This window comes from Lolium perenne, chromosome 6, assembly GCF_019359855.2.
Source record: "Lolium perenne isolate Kyuss_39 chromosome 6, Kyuss_2.0, whole genome shotgun sequence".
NCBI lineage: Eukaryota > Viridiplantae > Streptophyta > Magnoliopsida > Poales > Poaceae > Lolium > Lolium perenne.
The window spans coordinates 41,632,684-41,653,186 of NC_067249.2; the positions used below are offsets into that span (position 1 = coordinate 41,632,684).

A 20,503-nucleotide genomic window follows, 5' to 3' on the forward strand; every position below is an offset into this window, starting at 1 on the left:
CGTTGGGTTTCGGCTCTCAGGAAAAAAACAGCCTTGTGTATTGCTTGCGCGCCTGCTTTTCTTGCTTGGACACCTGAATTTATAGGACTGCCGACTACCGAGTACATCAACACACGAGAAAGACGCAAGCATCGGAATTATATGGAATATTTTCACTCGTATGGAATGGTCTCAAGCATCTACGCCATCGAGCCCTGCCCTCGATTCGGCTTCATATGGAATGTTCTGAACGTACAGCAGCACAGTTAATTGTAACTTTTCTTCCAGCTCAAAAAAATGTACTGTAACTTTTCTTGCAAGTTAGAACAAAAAAATTGTCCTTTGATCTCTTGCTACACTTCTTCATTGTAGCTGTAGGCCGGTTCAAAAGGTTTGTGACCTGGGGAAGGGGGGAGAAAGTATCCGGTGGAAACCTTATAATGAAAACTTTTTGGAAACCACATCTAGGAGTTTCAAAAAATTATGAGAAAATAATGCATGATGTTGAGAACGTAGAACTCTACAGACACGCATTTGCAATTTCCAAGTCATATTTATTTCACAGTTATGTAAAAGACAAATTTACCAATGAATAGTACCGTCGTTTGGTACTATTTATTGGAGAAAATTCCTTATTTGACACTACCTTAAAATGTGGTTCCTTATTTGACACCGAAACTTTTTTTTTTAGATAAAAGGCACTCAAGTGCCCGACTTTGAATTAACAAAGCCCCGAACGGCGAGAAACTTTTTTTCTTCCCTATTTGACACTAACTCTAAAATTTGTTCCTTATATGACACTCCGTCCATTTTTACCACTAACGGTGTTAGATGACACATGAAAAGACATCTATGCCCCTAATGCATTGTGCATTGGCGCGAGACTATTTCGTGCAACGACATTACAGCAACGTGCGAGTGGACGTGGGATGGCACGACCGGCATACTTGCTCTGTTAGCTGATTTTCCGTTTGTTTTCAGTTGTAAGCGGATCAGATTCTTGACCGCATAAATAAGGTGAATACAAGGTGAAAAGTTGTACTCCCTCCGGTCTCTTTTAATTGACTCGAATTTAGTACTCCCTCCGTCCATTAATAGATGTCCGATTGTTCGTCTAAATTTGGATGTATCTATGCACTAAAGAGTGTCTAGATACATTTGACTTTAGACAAATTTTTGACATCAAAAGATGGACAGAGGAGTAGAACTTTGTATTAAATTTAAATCAATTAAAAAAGACGGGAGGGAGTAGGTTGTACGCAGCACAAAACTGTGTCTCTCTCGTTCGTTTTCCACTGAATTCGTGAGTGTGTGAGAGGTTTTGCAACCTTAGTGGAGACCTGGAGTCCTGGATGATTCGGTCTCAGGTCTGTACTCACGTGTATAGCAGGGCTAATTTGGTCACTCTAACTAAAAACTGACCAGCCTAATTTCTACTTTGATGGAATAGTCTAACAGAGTAGACGGTAGTGTCATATAAGGAACAAATTTTAGACCTAGTGTCAAATAGGGAAGAAAAAAAATTCAGTGTCAAATAAGGAACCACATTTTAGTGTAGTGTCAAATAAGGAATTTTCTCTCTTTATTGCCCAATTTGGTATTTTCATAGCTCCTAACTAATTTCGAGTTTCGACTTGAACGACTGCTTGTCTATAAAACTCTACCTTCCTAACATAATGCATTTTTCTTGAGATTTTTATGTGGATTTCACCGGTATTCATAGAAAGTTGGTTTCCACTTCCACCAGATATTTTCTCGGGGAGGGGGAGGGGGGGTCTCCTCACCATACGGGTGTTTCAAGCTATAATTAGGCTAATTCTTTTTTTTGTGGGGAAAGGAATTTCATTACTTAAGCATGAGTATTACAAACGCTGAGGATGAAATTGAGTATCTCATCCGGCCCAGAACTCAACCATATTGCGGTTCTATCTGTAGTTCTACTAAAACGAGCTAGAGCATCACTAGCCTAATTCTAATTTTTGCTTGGATTTGTCTATGTACTCGCGTCGCCCCCGCAGGCAACCGGATTGTGCTAGGATCCAGCCTCCTCCCTCCACCGCCTCTCCACCACCTTCAACGACAATGGGATCTCGACATCCGTTCGACTAGGATCCAGTGTAGGGCGGATTTGAATTTGGGCTTTGCGGCTAGGGCAGCAGTTTGGTCCAGGTGGTGATCTCGCGTGTGTAGTGGCGCATGGAGGCAGCGCGTCGCAGCGTTGGCAGCTTGCAGGAGTGAGTGGGCGTCGTTGATGACAGTGGCAGGACATGGATGCAGGTTTGGCATAGCGGGCCTCTAGGAACAAATATAGGCCCTTTTGGGCCTGATCTAGGTTAAGGTAGCATTGCGGTCTGGCCTGTTGTGACCCTTCGGCCTGGATCAGTGGTTGCCCGAGGGCGGCATGGCCATGGGTTTCGGCATGGATGACGCGAAGAGGGTGCGGCACAGACTTGCACATAGTTGGAGGTGGTAGACATGGCGTTGCAGTGTGGCGGCAGGGCTAGTCGGGCATGATGGGCCTCACATGTTATATGTAAATGTTTACCCAGGTTTTAGTGTATCTATTATGATGGAAGTTGGTTGGAGAGCCCTCACATTGGCTATACAAGAGAATTGTTAGTGTTTGGTTATATTTATCTTTGTTTATGTTTGAGTTAAATAGGAAACACTGCAGTATTATGAGGGATGGTCTCAATGAGTTTGATGGGGATGTTGCCAAAGCCTTAGAGCACCTCTAGCCATTGGCGCTCCCCGCGGACAAATCCCGGTGAAGTACCGCCGGATTGGATGGAAGTTTGGCGTGGGGAGCGCCGAAATTCCAACCGCCCCCTCAGCTAGGCGCTCGACGATCGGCGTATTTAGCTTTATTTTCACAAATAAACTCACAGTTCGGCGTGTTTGATAAATTTTGGCCAATATTTGGCCTATTTTCACAAATAAACGATACAGCTCAACAAAGCAAGCAAATAATTTATCAAGTTTTGAAACAAATCAAATGGAAACTTATTGGTGTTGCATCGAAGCCTCCATATGTGCTCCACCAGATCATCCTGCAGTTGTTGATGCATTGTGCAGTCTCGAATCTCCTGACGCGTAGCGATGATCATGTAGGGCAGCTCACAAGATCTAAACATGAGGCACAAATTGGAGAAGACAACCATCTAGCTACTGCTATGGACTCATAGTCCAGGGATGAACTATTCACGCATCACTTTGGAGGCGGGATGGCGATGTAGATGCCTCCGGCGATGATTTCCCCCTCCGCAGGGTGCCAGGAAGAGCTTCAGAACCCTCCCGAGATGGGTTCTGCAATGGCGGCCGCGACGGAACTTTTCTTGGATGGAGACTCGGGTGTTCAGATTATTCCCGAGATCGTGATTAAATATGCGGAGGGGCGATGTCGGTGGAGGCTAGGGTGGCCCACACCACCCCTAGGCGCGGGCCAGGGCTAGGCCGCGCCTAGGGCAGGTGTGGCCGCCCTGCTCCCCCCTTCGACTCCCCTCTGACCTCTGTCTTCGTTACGGAAAAATATTGAGTTCGTCTTTTGTTTCGTCCAATTCCGAGAATATTTCATGTACAACTTTTCTGAAATACAAAACGGCAGAAAACAGGAAACTGGCACTGTGGCATCTTGTTAATAGGTTAGTGCCAGAAAATGTATAAAAGTACAACGAAGTATGCACAAAACATATATAAATTAGTGTAAACCAAGCATGAAGCATCAAAAATTATAAATACGTTTGAGACGTATCAGTTGGCCAGTCCGCGGGTCAGACTGGCGTATGAGCCGGTTCATCGACTTGCCGCCAGGATGACACACATGGTCTTTCCCAAACGCCTACATTTCTCCCTTGGAGTAATATAAACCCTTTCTTCCTCCTTGAGGAGGTCATGTCAACCATTCACTTCATATCTTTGAACTCTCTCTCACTTTCGATTGTTGAAACGCCAAATCTTGAGGACCTCCCGTTCTACAATTCTACTCAATCAAAGCCAATTTTCTTTGATAGAAAGCAAGAGGAGGTCCCGATCTATGTTTCCAGCAACCCATATTTCACCCCCTGGAGTTCGTCTAGTTTGCTTGTTACTCTTGGGCCTGTGGGAAACCCTACGCGCTAGGATCACCCGGAGGCATCTTCTTGTGATTTTCCACGTGGAAAGTTTTTGAGAGTTTGGAGACAATCTTAAAGTATACCACGAGAGAGCGAGCTATTTCTTCGCGGATAGGCTCCAGAGAAGAAGGTGAGCCTTCGTGGCGTTTGGAAGTGCTTCGTTCAATTCCACACCTCTCCAGCGTGACGTACCTTACTCCCAAGAAAGGGAATACGTGAATACATCTTCGTCTCCACGCGCCTCAATTATTTCTATCCGAGCTCTATACTTGTGTTGTTTACCTTTGTGATAGCCTTTGTGATTGAAGTACCTTATATCATCATCTCGTTTGCCTCACCTAGTTTGTATTAGGCTCACTTATATTTCTGCAAAGCCTAAAATTGCAAAATAAACCAAAGAAAATGTAGAACCTATTCACCACCCCTCTAGGTTACCACATTTATCCTTTGAATTGGTATCAGAGCATAGACTATTTCTAAGTGTTTTACCGCCTTAAGAGCGAGATGGGATTTTTAGATAGTGCGGAGGGTAAGGCCTACATGATCAAACAGATAAAGGAAATACGGGCTCCTGAAGACCACACTTAGCATGTTAAGCAACTAGGAGCTATGAGTCTTAAGGGTCACTACGAGAAGACTACGCTTGGAGATAACTTGGTTGCCTCTTTGGAGAAACCAAAGGCACCAGGTGATGTCGGGTTTGTTGAGCCACCCCAAAACGGTGGCTCCGCAAAGGCCTCGCCGTATTTTCGTAGCGCTCCCTACAACTATCTTCGACCTACGGCTCCCATGCCTCATATTTATCATTCTGGGCCTTTTCCCCACTTTGATGGAACACAATTTTCCTTCGCGTCCATTGCTCGCTTTGAAACTATTCATCTCTTGCTTGCCTTGAAGCAAGACCGTGAGGTTTCGCTTGATAAAATGGTGCATCTATGCACACTAGTAGAATGCCTGTGCTTCGGCACGGCCCTTTAACCTAGTGTCAAATGCATAAAAGTGTAAATAATGCATGCAAATATTAAAGTATATAAAATAAATATATAATACTTATTTAAAGATCCACTTCGCACAATTCATTTTGTAGAAGAGAAATGACTGAATACACTATTTATTAAAGCCATGGTCCGTTGACGCGTCTAAGGTATTCTCGCATGATCTCAGGAATGTTGTCTTCAACTTTATTAGCCAGATACTTGAGTATGTGTATCAAAAACTTTTTCCTTAGCCCGTAACCATCCTGCATAATTGGTATATCATGTTAACATGAAGTTTTCTTCCCACAAAAAATATAAGATTGTGAATATAGAGTACTCCGCTGCAAACTGGATGAACAAATCTTTTACCATCCCATGAAAGCATAAAACTAAATACTAAGTATCCAGACAATTTTCTGCAAATAAATGGAACATATAATTATCTTGGTCATTAGAATGACGATAAAATAAGCTGCTTGTAAAGGTAACTGAGAAAAATCACCTGTCGGGGCTTGTTGGTATTGGGATATTGTGAGGATATTTACGTGGCCAGAAATAAATATCGGAATTCCAGCCAGGTTGCGCTACCTCAAGAGCATCATTTAGATAGAATGAACACCTTTGTAATTTTAGTTGGTACCTCTCTTCTGATAGAGTTTCAGAACATGGGTCTAAAATACATACACGACACTCATGTTTGTCGATGGTGAACAAGATGAAGTGACCAAGAAATGCGTGTGGCAAAAAAATCTGCAAGTGGTGAGCATTCATAAATCATGTTAATAATGGAAAATAGACTAACTTACCATGTTGCATGATGATATATTAAGGTCTATCCCAGGCCAGCTATGAAAAAATGTTGCCAACTCCTTAATATCTGGCTTAACACGCCAAAGTGGATGTTTTCTACCATGGAGTATCGCCGACTGAAATGAAAAAAAGGTTTAGAACCATAACAGTGACAATATATATGCGATTATAATAACTTACACAAAATCTTAAGTCCATGTTGTGCACGGGAGGCTCTATCAAAAATTGTATCTCATCACATGTCACTATGCGCACAGCCATGTTGAAACAATCCTTGTCCATTGGCTGGTCCATCCTGAGTATGTCCTGAATTTGCTTTAGAGTTAATCCTAGTGGATAAGGTGTGGAGCTTCGCACCCATTCTTTTCTGCAAAATAATTGATAAGAATAATAATAATATGATAATAATATGTACCGACGCTTGATCAATATCTTATGAGGCTTACTTCAAACATGTTGCATCGTCAATGGACATGATGTATTTGCATATCTCGTCAACAAACTCATGTGGTTTGGTGGACAAGGTGCAAATAGGAAGCTGGATATTTTCTTTGGCTACATCTCCTTGGTGTTCTTTACCTAGACTTGGCAATTCCATAATATCAGAGTCAGATCCATTTTCTTGATCTTTAGATTGATTATATATCGGACTGCCTCTTATTTTGTTTAGTTCCGAATCATGCAACATGGCAATTAATTTTCTTCGGAATGCTTTCATATCCTCCTACAAAGTAGTAAGAAACATTGATATTGTAAATTAATAATTTAAAATGCAAGATACTACTAACGGTCTCTAAACAAAAATAATACCTGAGTGATGCAGTCAGAAAGCATATCGCCTGTCCAATATTCCATAAAGTTTAACATGAACAACCCGCACGATGCGCTACAAAATTAGCAAATGTTATAGTAGAATTCTATCTAGACCGTAATTTTCACATTCGAAAGTTGAACAGATTCAACATACCCATCAGTCTGCAGTGGTTTTTCGATATGCTCTACAATTGGCCATGTCATGACATCGAGATCGTGCCACTTTTCACCTTTGTCAAATCCCTTTATTTGGGATGCAGTCTTTAAGTGCTTCTCAAGTCCTCGGAGCTGTTATATGAGGAAAAAAGATATTAGACACGGAGGAAAATGAAAAATGTCAAGAGGAGATCATATTCAAATAACTTACCATAAACGTGAGGTCAGTTCTACCCATTCCAGGACCAAGTGAGTCTAATACTTGTATCAAGGGTTTCTTCGCATTGATGACCGCTAAATACCAATGGGTCTTACTGATATTTATTGGTAGGAAGATCTAAAATAAAATATTACATAAGTAGGTATACACATGTTAAAAATATAATAAATGAGATGCATAGGTAGGGATTTAGTTCTGACCATGTCATGCTTTAGATAAATATATGCCTGCTCTATGATATGGCGATATATTTTTATGTCTTTCTTCAGCATATTGGAGATGTATGTTTTATCCATATATACCTTATTGTCAGCTCTGTTAAGTAGATGATCACATGCACGCATGCAATATATGTAGGCATTTATCACCTACAATTGAACACATAAAATACATTTAAATTAAAATAGACACAAATTATGTAAATAGCGATTTCTTGTTGACTTACATCATCGGGCAGAAATCCGTCATCACATGTAAGACACTTTAAATGGTCATTAGATAGCGATGCATCACCGATCTTCACAAAGTTGGTATTTTTAGGTGCAAACATTATTGATTCAATGACGGCAAAATCTTTCGCGGTGCAGACATAGTCTGGCAAGATATAAGTGTGCCACATTAATTACATAAAAAAGTAATATAGCAAAAAGGAAAAGGCGGAAGTAAGTACCTTTTGGGATAACGTTTATGTTTTCTTTTTTTGGTTTATTATGACATGACTCCTTTGGATTTGTAAGAGTCGGTGAGTCTAGGCTCCCTTCCGTCAAGGTAGCCTCGAGGCCTTCGGTGATGGCTTTTTTTAAAACATTGACATCCATTTTTATATTGTCCATGACCTGCAAAAACGAAATTAATTATAAATATCTTTTTATCTAGGAACATGGGTTTAGAAAAATATAATCAAAATAACCTTGGTTGATTCAGTAAAACTCGTCTCTTCCACCAACATTGTATTTGAACCTATATCGATAGGTTCTTTCAAAGCATCTGTAGTATCTGTCTCAGTTTCGCCCATGATCTACAATAGTTAATACACATTGTAAGAGATGAATATTTGCGATCTGAAAACAGTCAAAACATAATTAAGTTGAGAGAATTTGTAAACATGATCGCTTGTTAGAGAGGCAGAGGCTGCATACTCGTCTCAGTCAACAGGGCAAAACGGCAAGAAAAAAGAAATTAAAGACGAGACGGACAGGTTGATGTCACTGCTTTCTTCCTCACGTCTCCTCACCCTATCCCTTTCCCAATTCGTTCTCCTACCAGCGCTGCCTCCTCACTCAGCCGCCATGGCCATGCCTCGCTGCCTCCTCTCCCAGACTCCCACACCTCCCGTCCTCGGCCGGCGCTCTCACAGCTGCCCATCCTCCGGCGCCGAGCCAACCCGCCTCCCTCCAGCGCTATAACGGCCACCCGCCCACCGGCGCATGGTTCCGGCTGCCGGCCGCCCCGCCCGCCGGCGTCGGGCCACCCCTCCATCGGCCAGATCTCACGGCCGCCCCTCCCTCCGGCGCTGAGCCAACCTGCCATCGGGCGCAAGGCTCCGGCTGCAGGTCGTCCCGCCTCCGGCGCCAAGCCACATCGCCATTGGCCGCAGGCGACCCCTACTCCGCCGCGTCCGCGGAAGCTGCGCTCGGGCTCCCGCCGTGCGCCTGGACCCACCCGCTTCCCTGGCTTCGCTCATCCTCACCCCCCGCTAGGCAATGGCGGGCGTCGGCGTTCCTTCAAAAGAGCTGCTCCCGCTCGTCTTGCAAGAGGATGGGGACATTCTCAGCAACCACTGTCGACATGGGCACACCAGCTTATCATTGACAATGTTCAACACCATTTAACAAGGTGCACTGATATACATACCATTTTTTCCTTTATCAATTAGTTGATTTGGAAAGTGTGACATTTTATGACCTGCAAATAAGAAAAGAAAAACAAGTCACTGAATGTAATAGGCAATGCTCCTGGTAGGCGTCCTTAATGTCTGTTCTATAGTTTAAAAGATATTATGACATCCTGTTCTATAGTTAATTTGAGATATATGATCACATAAAGCAATATTTTAACCCATTTTGCATCTATACTGCAGGAAATGACTTCTTCCACTGTTCTATTGGTATTACTTCCACAATAGCCTACTTATGCACCCAGGTTTGTTTTATCCATCTTCCTCAATAAGGTTCTATTTTGTGCCAGATTCGTGTTTATTTCAGTGGTATAATAGACACTACATTTTCAGTACAACTACTTGATCGTATATATCTTGCAATCTGAATATGCTATTCCTTCTGAGATGCAGGACGTGTAACTGCTAACAGGGGCTACTTCTGCGGTTCTATTTTCTCCCTCAACGTGCTGCTCATCATGATCGATTCTACCCAAAGAGGATCCGTGAAAGTTCTTTTAAGAGGAACCTGGCTAGTGAAGACGGCAGGCTTGGCGACGAAGGTCTTTTTACTCGATGGCGACTTTGGTCAGCGAGATGAAGAAGACGGCTGACAGCGACTTTGGTCAGCGCGATGAAGACGACGGTCAGCAGCGACCCTGGTTTTGGTCAGCGAGATGAAGAAGACGGCTGACAGCGACTTTGGTCAGCGCGATGAAGACGACGGTCAGCAGTGACCCTGGCTGACAGCGACTTTGGTCAGCGCGATGAAGACGACGGTCAGCAGCGACCCTGGTTGTGGTCAGCGTGATGAAGACGACAGTGCCATTTCAAATTTGGATGGCATGTTAGTTGAGAAATAGTAGGTGTTTGTTGTGCCATTTGAAATTTTGAAAAGCTACGCCTAATGCCTAATGGTGTGGAGTTGTTTGTTATCGACGGGCTGGTATTTCTCCTCTTAGGATAAAGGCGTGTTAGTTGAGAAATAGTAGGTGTTTGTTGTGCCATTTGAAATTTTGAACAGCTACGCCTAATGGTGTGGAGTTGTTTGTTATCCACGCCTAATAGTAGAGATTAGTAAGCGTGGATGGGTTCTTTTGTTAGTTGCTTTTTTTCTTTGTGATGTGGGGGGTATTATTGTCCATCCTGAAAATGTGACACCAGGCATTCACCAGTTTGCTCTTAATAGTAGAGATAAGCCTTCAGTTCTAACCTCATGTTTTAGCCACGCATAAATATTGCTTCACCCTACCAAAAATGTGCACTCCCATCGGACTCTCAAGCAAAGTTGTATGATTTCCTGCTGCAACGGTAGCTTATTGCCAATCCAGATGTGATTGCTAGCTATACCAGATTAGAACCTTGATCAAGGAGAAAATGCCCCATTGTGGGACTCCACTGAAGTTCCGTTAACAGTTACTGAGTGTGTGGATCATCACTATCCTCTCAGTACTTTCTCAAGCTTCGGTGCAGGTGCTGTCTTCCGCTCTAATTTTCATCCGCCAGAAATTACGCAAGGTGGGCACGCACCTACACTGTAAGAACATGTCTAAACTGACACCTTGGGCACGTCTAAACTGCACGAACCTGCACTATAAGAACATGTCTAAACTGACACCCTGGGCACGTCTAAACTGAACCGGGAAATACACAGAGAGAGATTCAGAGCAGAGGCGTGCATCTGCTGCTTCATTTTGACTTTGGGTACTTTCAGGTATGGTATGCTCAAGAACATGTATGCATCGGAGGAGCATCATGATCCAAATCCTTGATACATTCTTACGGTGATCCGTGTGTACCTCGTGTCAGGCCAGAAGAGGAGAAGAATGGTGCAGCGATCGCTCTTGACAGATGGTTCTTGGGGATTAAGCTAAAACAATGCTGTGATGGAGAAGAGGGAGTTGAGGACAGACACTTTCAGTTCAGCTTACGGGCACAAAATTAGAAGCCTAGACAAGCATATAAAATCACGAGCAAGCAATTACGGAAGCAAATGATGCGGCTAGCACAAGTCTCATGTAAAAATTTCTCTTGCTTTCTTCTTCCATTACATATCTGATTAGCTGATACTATCAACGTAATAGCAGCAGGCCGTGGAATACATGATGATGATGATAAACTTATTCACATTATCACATAGATATTCAGATCTTTCGTGGCAAAAACTAGACCAAAAAAAATATCAAAACCTATGGAGATGGATCGTAGTAGCAGTCGGTCGGCAGTACGCAGCGGCGGCATAGGCCCCGTCATGAGTCCAGGAGCAGGAAGCCGACCCAGGCAGGCAAGGCGGGCGGGCAGGCAGGTACCGGCTTTGAATCAGAGGCGGAGCAGCGTGTCGCAGCGCCAGTCCATCTCGTCGTCGTCGTCGTCTGCGGCCGCCTCGAGGTTCAGATCGAAGGGCAGGGACGTGGAGGGGAGTGGGGCGGCGGCCTCGGCGGAGGCGCCGTCCTCGCACAGCGCGGAGGAGGAGGACCCGCAGTAGCTGCGGCAGTCCTCCTCGACGGCCGGCGCGCCGATCGCGGGGGCGCGGACGAGGACGGGCGCGCCGCCGCCGCCGCTCCAGGACTCGATGGTGCTGCTGTGGCTGGACGTGGCGGCCACCACCACCATCGGCGGGGCGGGCGCGGGGACGGGGGGCGCGGGCGGGGTGGAGGAGGAGGAGGAGGGGAAGTTGGTGCGGGCGGCGGCGCCGCGGAGGTCGCGGGCGGCGGCGTCGTAGGCGCGGGCGGCGGCCTCGGCGGAGTCGAAGGTGCCGAGCCAGATCGGGGTCTTCTTGGCCGGGTCGCGGATCTCGGCGGCGTAGCGGCCGGAGGGGCGCCGGCGCACGCCGCGGTACTTGACGGCCTCGTCCCCGGCGGCGCCCGGCGCCGGAGCCGTGGGCGGCCTGGCGCGCCGCATCGCGGCAGTCTGCTCCTCACCTCCCTCGGCGGGGCGGGGCGGGGCGGGGCGGGGCGCGGCTGGGCTGTGTGTGTGTGTCCCACTCGTCCGTCCGTCCTCGGCGACTCCGTGCGGTGCGCGCCTTGTTTGTTTGGTCGGCAGCGGCAGCAGGCGTCTGACGAGGCGGGCCCGCCCACGACCGGGCGTCGCGTGGGTTCGCGTTGTTTATGATTCCGGCCGACCGCGTCCGGGTTGGGTGGTCTCCCCGGGTCGGGGTCCTCATCCGACGACGCGTTCGCGATGTTGGGTTGGGTTGGGTTGATGTGGATGTTTTCACGCTGCGGAATCGTCATGGAGCGCCGTGTCGACCACTAGCCAGGCATATTCCACCGGCTGCGTGTGCCGTGGCTTCCCCCGTGGGAGAGGACGAATCGTGCGGTTGGATCTTGCTTCTCTGCTCTTTTTGAGCGCACGATTTGTGGATGAGATTGTTGGAGTGCAGAACCTGACACGATTTGCGGTTGAGATTTCTCCAGAAATGAGTAAACCGGTCAAGAACTTTCAGTTCAAGTGGGTTTAAAAGAGGCTGTGTGTCCAAGCCTCAAGGGACATAATGTATTTTTTTACACAAAATAAATCTAGCAGTTCATGATTCTTTTTTGACTTATATCCTCTATTTTTTCCAATCTTACCAATTCATCTTGGATCCTCCCGGCAAGTATCTACTCCAAGCAATCAACAAGGCTTATATGTTCTACAGCAGTTCACCAGTGAAGAAGAAAGGAAACAGCCAGCAGCAATGCATCTCTGAACAATGTAACACAATCTCTCGCTTTTCGCACACAAGAGCAGACATGATGACGAGTACATGGGGATCTCTCAGGCTCTGGCCTTCCCTTCCTTCATCATCAGTCATGGCAGCCGAACAACACATACACACATAGCTGACGAGAGGTCAACAACAAGATCACTGGTAAGGGTTGCTGAAGTTCTTCAGGAGCTCCGGGATGTCGTACGCAAGCATGTCATCCACGGCTTGCACCATCTTCGGCTTGATCTTCTCGAACTTGTCGATGCTGTACGTGGCCAGCACCTCCTTGAAGTGCTCCACGTCGGGGAAGTCACCGGCCGGAAGATGGTACTCCCTCTGGACCTGTTTCCGACAGATTTACAGCATCATCAGCGCCACCTCATTGCACGGAATCGACAAGACGAAGAGAAACAGTTTGAATTCGGATGCGACCACAGGAAGATCATGTATCAGGAATCCATCTGCTTACACCTCGCAATAGAATTACACTCTACCGGCGTACCTTTGCAAATTCGTCTTGTAAGTTGTCAATTAGCCGCTGTTGAGCCTTGGCTTTCCCCATCATTGCAGGCATCTCCTTCTTCAGATGGCCCATTATGAGGGCATGGATCTTCGCAGCTCTAGCACGCTTGACAAACTCGTTGACCTACGCATGGAAGTGGTGTCATTCATATCTGACGATCTGCACTTTCTCAAGGGATTCAGATATATGAAGCATGGTAACTTACCCGCCGATCACAAGCTTTCTTAGGTATGTCTACCAGGTCAGCAAGGAGATCCTCTTGCTCTTTCTCAAACAGGTCCTTTCCAATTGGTCCAACAGCTGATTCGTTCACGGGCTTGTCATTGAATGACCTGCATATATTAGTCTGGAAGTGAATTTCAGGTTATAATAAAGAACAAAGACCACCCTGTGCTGGATTCACACAGTATTTAGGTCTTCAAAAATATTTAAAATATACTGCTCCCTCCGATCCATAATACGTGTCATGGTTTTAGGTTAAATTTGAACTAAAACCACGGCACTTATTATGGATCTGAGGGAGTAGTATTTATTGTTGGTCTGCTAGAGCTGTACAACCTTCAGTCTATAGAAGCAAGATTACTAAGCATTACAGAGAAAAGAGTGATTAAGAACAGAAGACAAGTATTACCCAATGTACACGCGCATAACCTCAGGTGTGTTCAGAACTTTCCCAAGGGACCACATTAGCGCACCATACACTCTCATAAGCTGCAGAATGAGTAAGGGGTAATTTTGATTCATATAGTCACATGTAAATGAACAACAAAATAATAGGAGCCTAGAAATACTCCCTCTATCCCAAAATAGGATGCCTATAATATTTGGATGAAGACAAACTTCTCAAAGTTTGATCAACTATATAGAAAAAAGTGTCAACATTTATAATCTTAAATTAATATTTTTAGAACCATCATGAAATATATTTTCATACTATGTGCATTTAAAATTTTAGATGTTGATATTTTTGGTATATAGTTGCTCAAACTTTCAAAAGTTTGACTTTTACTGAAAACTATGGGCATCCTAATTTGGGAAGGTGGGAGTAGTTCGGAATATAACATATACCTGCTGGGTGTCTACTTGGTCTGCCTTGTTCAGCACCACACGTATTTTATCCTCATTCCCACGTAAAGATGAAATGACACGCTTGAACTCATCACTGATATCAAGCTTGTGAGGATCAAACAGTAGAAGAATAAGGTCACACTTAGCAGCAAACCATGAAGTCACACCAGTGAAATCATAGCTACGCTGGGTCCTTTGCTTTTCACCAGAAAGAACGCCAGGAGTGTCGACCAAGGTGATATGTTCTAGTAGCTTTAGAAAATAATAAGACAGCTATCAGTTTATATTCTATAATTAATGTATCACTTGCATCAGTAACTTGACCAAAAAGCTTACAGGATGTGGCATCTGAGAGCATTCAAACTTTGACAGAAATGCGCCCCCAAATGTATTAAGGCCATTGAAAGGCATATCGGCTTGGACAGCAATTGTGTTGCCAGGAACAGTCCTTTCATCAGGTCCTGACTGATGTGGGGGAAAAAATGAGATATCAATGCCATAAATCTACAAGTACATTAACAATAGCGGCCAAAAGAGAATGCAAACTGACTAGATTTGATGTCAAATGTCAGCAGAAAATACTGTTTTAAAAATGCATCCAGAAATATTGTGGATTCAATTCTAGCCGATAAAGGACTTTTCTATAAAGAGTATAGTGCGATGATGAGTGGGTTCAATAGAACAGCACTTATTTTCTGTGTCCCAATGTATTTCAGCAAACTAAGCACACAATGCCATCATGATATAAGACTATTTCTCAAACTCCTGTGTTATTACTATATTGCAGGTTTATTACCCGCCGTCATCAGCTTATGCTTTTGCTGAAAGAAACAGAAGCAGTTATTAAACCCCCGAGTCATGCTACAAAACTGATGAAGGTGGATAGAACAAACTCCAGCATCAGTTGTTCATATCTTAATCCTGCAACTTAGAAGTAAGCATGTACAATGTATGACATCCTCATATATTACCGAGGAAGGAACTAATGTTTTCCAACCAACAACATAATTCAGCAAACAAAGAACAACTTCTAGCACTTCAAGTAAATAAGATCAGGTAATAACTATCTGGAAACGCCCTTATCTTTTCTGCATGTAAATTAAATATTCATGCAACACTTACCATGACAACTATAAATCTGTCAGTAGTTGGTTCTGGTCCGACATGAGCTCCTGAAATTGGAATGGCCAACTGAAGTTAAGGACTGATGCTATAGAGAAATGTACCACCAAGAGAGATGGTGTGGCTACCACTGAAACTTAGGTGTTCTGTATTGAATAAAGACCCAAACCTGGATAGCTTGTTTTCAGAAGATGCTTGATAAATGTTGTTTTCCCTGTAGAATATTGACCCAGGAGCATAACCGTTGGCTTTGCATCGAAGTCGCTATTCGTCTGAAAAAATGGAACAACAAATGCAATTGTGTCAAAGTACTGGCAAACGAAAATAATCCAGATGAGAGATCATCTCTAACTTGAAGGGAAACTAAGTTGTTAACGGAATTCTATACCAGCAATGGGGAGGCAAAATCATTGAACCGGCATGCAACTTCTAAAGGCTTGAGTTTTTCGATGTAGAGTCTTTTCAAGCCATCAATTACAGAAGTAACAGCTGTCAGAGGCGTCTGCATCTGCAAAGCACCAAACAAAGATACAAGCCATAATCAACTTGTTGTAAATGCATGCTCTAATTGGCAAAGACAATTTTATGATTCAGAAAAATTACAGGAGTTCAGTCACATACCCCAAAAAAGCAAATTAAGACGCAATGTAATGATATAATTAGTAAAAATGAAAAATCACACATAATTCAAATACTCTACCTTCTTTGCTGACTTTGAGCTGAACCAATTGTTTGTAGCAGGTGCTTGAACCTGAGAGGTGCCTGAGCACAACAGAAATCATTAGCATTCTACATGATTCACCATTGGGGAAGGTACAGTCGCATATAGATTACCATTCTTTTCTGGCCGGACTGCATTCACAATTGCCATTGATCTCTACAAGAGAAATATCCATTGCAAAGCATCATTTTAGTGTCTGAGATAGCAAGTGCACGCAAATGACACACCAATAAGCTGCAGATCAAAATAACGACTTACAGAAAGTAGTTCATCAAGACCTTTCATCACAGGCGGGTCGAAGCTAGTCAGGTCTGCAAGAAAACAGCACGGGCAATCCGCTTCAAACATCACATACAGATAAAGTCGCAGGAGAATAAGACGAAAAGCAGATCAAGCTATCCAGTTCACAGCCCACATTGGCGCATCGTACATAAACAAGGGACTCTAAACAAGGTAACAACAACAACCTTCACGCTTGAGGCTGTCCTGGGTGACCTCGTTCCCCGCTTGCGCCAGAGACACGAGCTGCAGATGGCAACACAGAAAACCGTCAACATATCACCGCCACATCTTTAATTACGAGCAGCATAGATTGGGGAACTAAACGGAGAGGGGGAGAGTTGGCAAACCTGCATCGCGGCCGCGAACTCGCCGAAGCCGAGGAACCCCTGCCGCTTGGAGTCACAGATGGCCCAAACCTTGACTCGATTGGCGAAGGAATTGTTAGGCCGCATTCATGAGCGGTAACTCGAGACACTCGGGGTGGCGGCAGGGCGGGTCGCTTACCTGCTTGAGGTCGGCGCGGGAGAGGCCCGACATGGCGAAGAACTTGATGGCGTCGGCGCCCGTGACGCGGCCGTCCCCATCTGCGGGAGGGAAACCGAGGGAATCAAGCACCGGGGAAGCAGCGACGGGCGTCCCTCCGAATCCTCGGATTTGGGGGGCGGGGTCGAGGGTGGAGTGGAGAGACGACGCAACGCACCTGGGTCGGCGAGGGCGAACCAGTCGGCGTAGATCCTCTGCTGCTCCTTGGAGCAGCCCACGGCGGCGGCGGACCGCGCGATCTCCATCCACGGCCTCCCTCTTCGCGGCGGCGGCGGCGGCGGCGGGCGCGAGCAGGAGCTTGCTGGATGCGGCTGCGTGTCGTCTGAGTCGTCCCCCTCTCGGAGTGGTGGAATGGGGAGGCATTTGAAATCGGGGGACCCCCACCCTGCCCTACCCGAGCACGCGCCCCCGTGAATTATTTTCAGTTTTTTAGTGGGGCTCGACGCTCCCCTTTTAGTTTGGGCTGGACCTCGGTGGTCGGAATTGTTTCGACGGAAAAAGTTAGCTCGGGCCCTATGAGCTCACAAGGCCCGTTAGGGTTAGCCCTCGCCTGAAAACAGAGTGTGGTCTCTAGAAGAAGAGCAGGTGAAAGAAACAGTGGCCCAACATGGCTAACACAGAAAAAAAAAAAACGAAACATCAAGCGCACCATAGAGTCATAGACGCACACACTCGAATATTCTTACGATTTCTAATGGAAACTAGAATCACCGGATCAATGAAATCATCATCTTGTTGCTCGCCAACCTCACCTTGGTGAGACGATCAAGACGCCAATCACCATATTTGCTCTTTGGATCTCCATCTTTTTTTTCGCGAAATGGTTCTCCATCAGCGCAACTCAAGAGAGATGCTAAACTACTCTGCGAAGTCGAAGATTCTAGTTGGTTAAATGAATGCTTTTCATCACTTCCCGTATACGATGCTCGATGCCGAGCACTTAACAGCGGGTTTTCTACTAGTGCAAGAGCACTCTCTATTCGGCCCCTCTCTTTGGTCGTATTTTTGACAATCAATACCACATATATGTATAGTAATAAATAGTACATGGTAGAGATACACGAGTTATTTTCAGTGATTATTAAAAAATAAAGTCTAAAAGATACTAGTAAATTTTCAAGGTCTTCAAACACTTTCTTCTTTTAAGACACAAATTTGTACTTTCACAAAGATAGACCCATAGACCTGTAAATATCAACGAATGTTCAATCATAATTTAAAATTGAACCGCAATACCAAGGTTGTATGTACACGCACAACAATTAAAGTAGTTAATCAACATCGACAAGAGGATCAACACTAATAATTTGGGGAATAATAACCGACCAGCCTTGTCGACGTCGCAAAAAGATATGGACTACACATACAGAAGCCAAAGCTCTTACTACCTTCACAACACCAACAAGAATAGGCTGGGTATCGCTCTCACCATAATTTTCACTGGTTGTGAAGTGTTCTCCTTGACTGTTTCCTCAATAACTAACTATTTCATAATTGAAAGAACGAGGTATTTCATTTGCATTTATGATCTTAGTTAATTTTTTGTATGTGGGTTGCTCTCCACGTTATTGCCATTCCATTCAACCGCAAACGTGACATATACCAGTTTTGCTAAACATGGATTCTGTTTGAACTTTGGTTACGCAATTTTCCTACATCAAAACACTTTGAACTTGAATTTTTATTACAAATATATTCAAATGTCTTGCCAAATAAAATAAGATGACCAATTTGGCACAACACCAGAAATAAAAAAAATTATTTAAATATCATAAATTTTGTGATTGCTAAATGTAAATACAACTGTTGTCCAGGAGGCCAAAGTGAAGAGTAAAGACATCAAGTTCTGGCATGTAATATGTGCGCTGAGCACCATTTTTTACAACTACTTCCTACATAAATTCCTAGTGGCATTACTCATCAAGCTGAAGAATTAAACGATAAGCGCACCATATACTTTATTCGGAGATACTTCTCTGCATATTTTTGTTCCATCGAAAAAGACTTCATTATTTATGCATTATTATGCAAGTACAGTAGCAAGATACATCAAATGGCCTCTTGTAGATTAGAAACATAGTGCATCAACACTAAGAGCATGTCTAACAGACCCCTTAAAAGGGCCAAACCCGTATAATAACCGCCGGAATACGGGTTTCGGCTCTACCCGGCCGTCTAGCATGCCCCGTAAAAATGGCCCCCGCTCCAATTTTTGCTGTTTTCGATTACGGGGCGGGTCTTCGCCCCCTACTTGTGCGGGGTGGGAGCGGGGATAGAGGGCCAAACCAGTATCGCATTTCCGAAACCGCGCGCGGACATTTCAGTTCCCCCCACCCGTTTTCCCCGCGCGCCGCTGCCGGAATCCGATAGATCCGCGCCCCTCCGCCGCCCGCCGAGCCGCGCCGAGCTGCGTCGACGCCCGCCGCACCTCCTCCGCACCCCCGCCGATGATCTGCGTCCCTCCGCGCGCGCCGCCGCACCCCCGTCGTGGTCTTCTCCGCCGTTTTCGCCGGTGAGTGTTCCGTTGCGTTCTTCTTTGTTCTCGCCGGTAAAATGGACGTGTTTGGGGCTGATGTATGCTTCACCGTGGTAGATGGCTTCGGAGGATGTGCACATGGCGGATCTGGACGATTCGTCGACCGATTGGTCCTCGTCGGATTCCGACGATTCGGACCTCGACGAGGTGCTCAACGACGACGAGGCGACGATTCTTCACAACATGATCATTGAAGATGAAAGAGGTTTGAACTTGCCATGTTTCTATGACAATGTTGGCACCCGAGTGCAGCCCGAGAGGAACCCTGATCGAATTGAAGCTTTTCTTGCAGCTCATCGAGGCATTGAAAATGCCGAGACTCATCACCAGCTCACCCAAGATCTGATTGAACACTGGCAGTTGCATGGCCAATGAGTTATTACATTCATTTCCTATTGTTGTATGTGTGAAACATTCATTTCCTATTGTTGTATGTGTGAAACATTTGTTATTTGTTTAATTCTTCCATTAGAACATTTGTTGACATTTCCGAAAAATAGTATTGTAATAATTATGACGATTATTGTGTGATGTAAAATATTTATTTTATGTGAATGTTGTCTTGGTTCTAATATCCAATTTGTCAAAAAAAAACTTGTTTTGAGGGGTTGAAAACTCGTTCGAGCTAGCAGACTCGACGAGTTTTTGGCCGGCGAAAAGTAAATACAGGACCCTCTACTCGCGTTTTAAGGGGCGAAAAAATACGGGGCTGTTAGACATGCTCTAATATGTACACAAAATTTCCAGCCTACCGGACTTCAAAAGTCATTTAGAAACTTCTAAGAGTATCATCAACAATTCATATAACGACTTATAGAAAATCATAAGAAGATAAGTCTGGGAGACAAACAAGTGTTTGAAATAGAGATGCTATATGTTGAGCTTGATGCTCCAATTAGTGGAATTCAGGAATTTCATTGCAAGTAATTGTCCGGAAGCACAACATACACAATCAGTCAGCTAGTTCCATGGAAGTGAAGTTGACCAACATGTGGCCTCCATCGGAAACAAAGAAGAAGGTGACGAAGGGACAAAGAGATGCCACCGCCGCGCCCTCTGCTCATGACCTGAAAA

General features: G+C 44.8%; 2 protein-coding genes and 2 long non-coding RNA genes across 4 annotated transcripts; 1 reads left to right on the plus strand and 3 right to left on the minus strand.

The window, feature by feature from the left end:
- Positions 1-5,407: 5,407 nt before the first annotated feature.
- LOC127309697 (uncharacterized) lies at positions 5,408-6,792 on the minus strand. Its single transcript, XR_011746304.1, has 5 exons — positions 6,689-6,792; positions 6,325-6,602; positions 6,059-6,245; positions 5,571-5,994; positions 5,408-5,484 (listed from the first exon to the last, which is right to left on the minus strand). It is a non-coding gene; the product is annotated as an uncharacterized lncRNA (long non-coding RNA).
- Positions 6,793-8,268: 1,476 nt separating this feature from the next.
- On the plus strand, positions 8,269-10,046 carry LOC127308263 (uncharacterized). Its single transcript, XR_007856377.2, has 3 exons — positions 8,269-8,903; positions 9,148-9,209; positions 9,358-10,046. It is a non-coding gene; the product is annotated as an uncharacterized lncRNA (long non-coding RNA).
- A 914-nt stretch (positions 10,047-10,960) lies between these two features.
- LOC127308262 (uncharacterized) lies at positions 10,961-12,036 on the minus strand. Its single transcript, XM_051339044.2, has one exon. The coding sequence runs from the start codon at positions 11,842-11,844 to the stop codon at positions 11,263-11,265; it is 582 nt and encodes a 193-aa protein (XP_051195004.1). The 5' UTR covers positions 11,845-12,036; the 3' UTR covers positions 10,961-11,262.
- A 558-nt stretch (positions 12,037-12,594) lies between these two features.
- LOC127308261 (EH domain-containing protein 1) lies at positions 12,595-17,250 on the minus strand. Its single transcript, XM_051339043.2, has 16 exons — positions 17,051-17,250; positions 16,855-16,934; positions 16,698-16,766; positions 16,536-16,593; positions 16,327-16,379; positions 16,182-16,224; positions 16,048-16,109; positions 15,736-15,855; positions 15,517-15,619; positions 15,348-15,397; positions 14,562-14,690; positions 14,226-14,477; positions 13,789-13,868; positions 13,363-13,489; positions 13,137-13,280; positions 12,595-12,976 (listed from the first exon to the last, which is right to left on the minus strand). Exons 1-16 carry the CDS (start codon positions 17,136-17,138, stop codon positions 12,791-12,793), a joined length of 1,644 nt encoding a protein of 547 aa, XP_051195003.1. The 5' UTR covers positions 17,139-17,250; the 3' UTR covers positions 12,595-12,790.
- Positions 17,251-20,503: the final 3,253 nt, after the last annotated feature.

Excerpts from the sequence above, each read along its gene's own strand:
- LOC127308262 (XM_051339044.2), bottom strand. The coding sequence starts at position 11,844 with ATGCGGCGCGCCAGGCCGCCCACGGCTCCGGCGCCGGGCGCCGCCGGG.
- LOC127308261 (XM_051339043.2), bottom strand. The coding sequence starts at position 17,138 with ATGGAGATCGCGCGGTCCGCCGCCGCCGTGGGCTGCTCCAAGGAGCAG. Across the intron at positions 16,110-16,181 it reads AGTCCGGCCAGAAAAGAATG|GCACCTCTCAGGTTCAAGCA; the intron begins GTAATCTATATG and ends TGTTGTGCTCAG. Across the intron at positions 12,977-13,136 it reads TACAAGACGAATTTGCAAAG|GTCCAGAGGGAGTACCATCT; the intron begins GTACGCCGGTAG and ends TGTCGGAAACAG.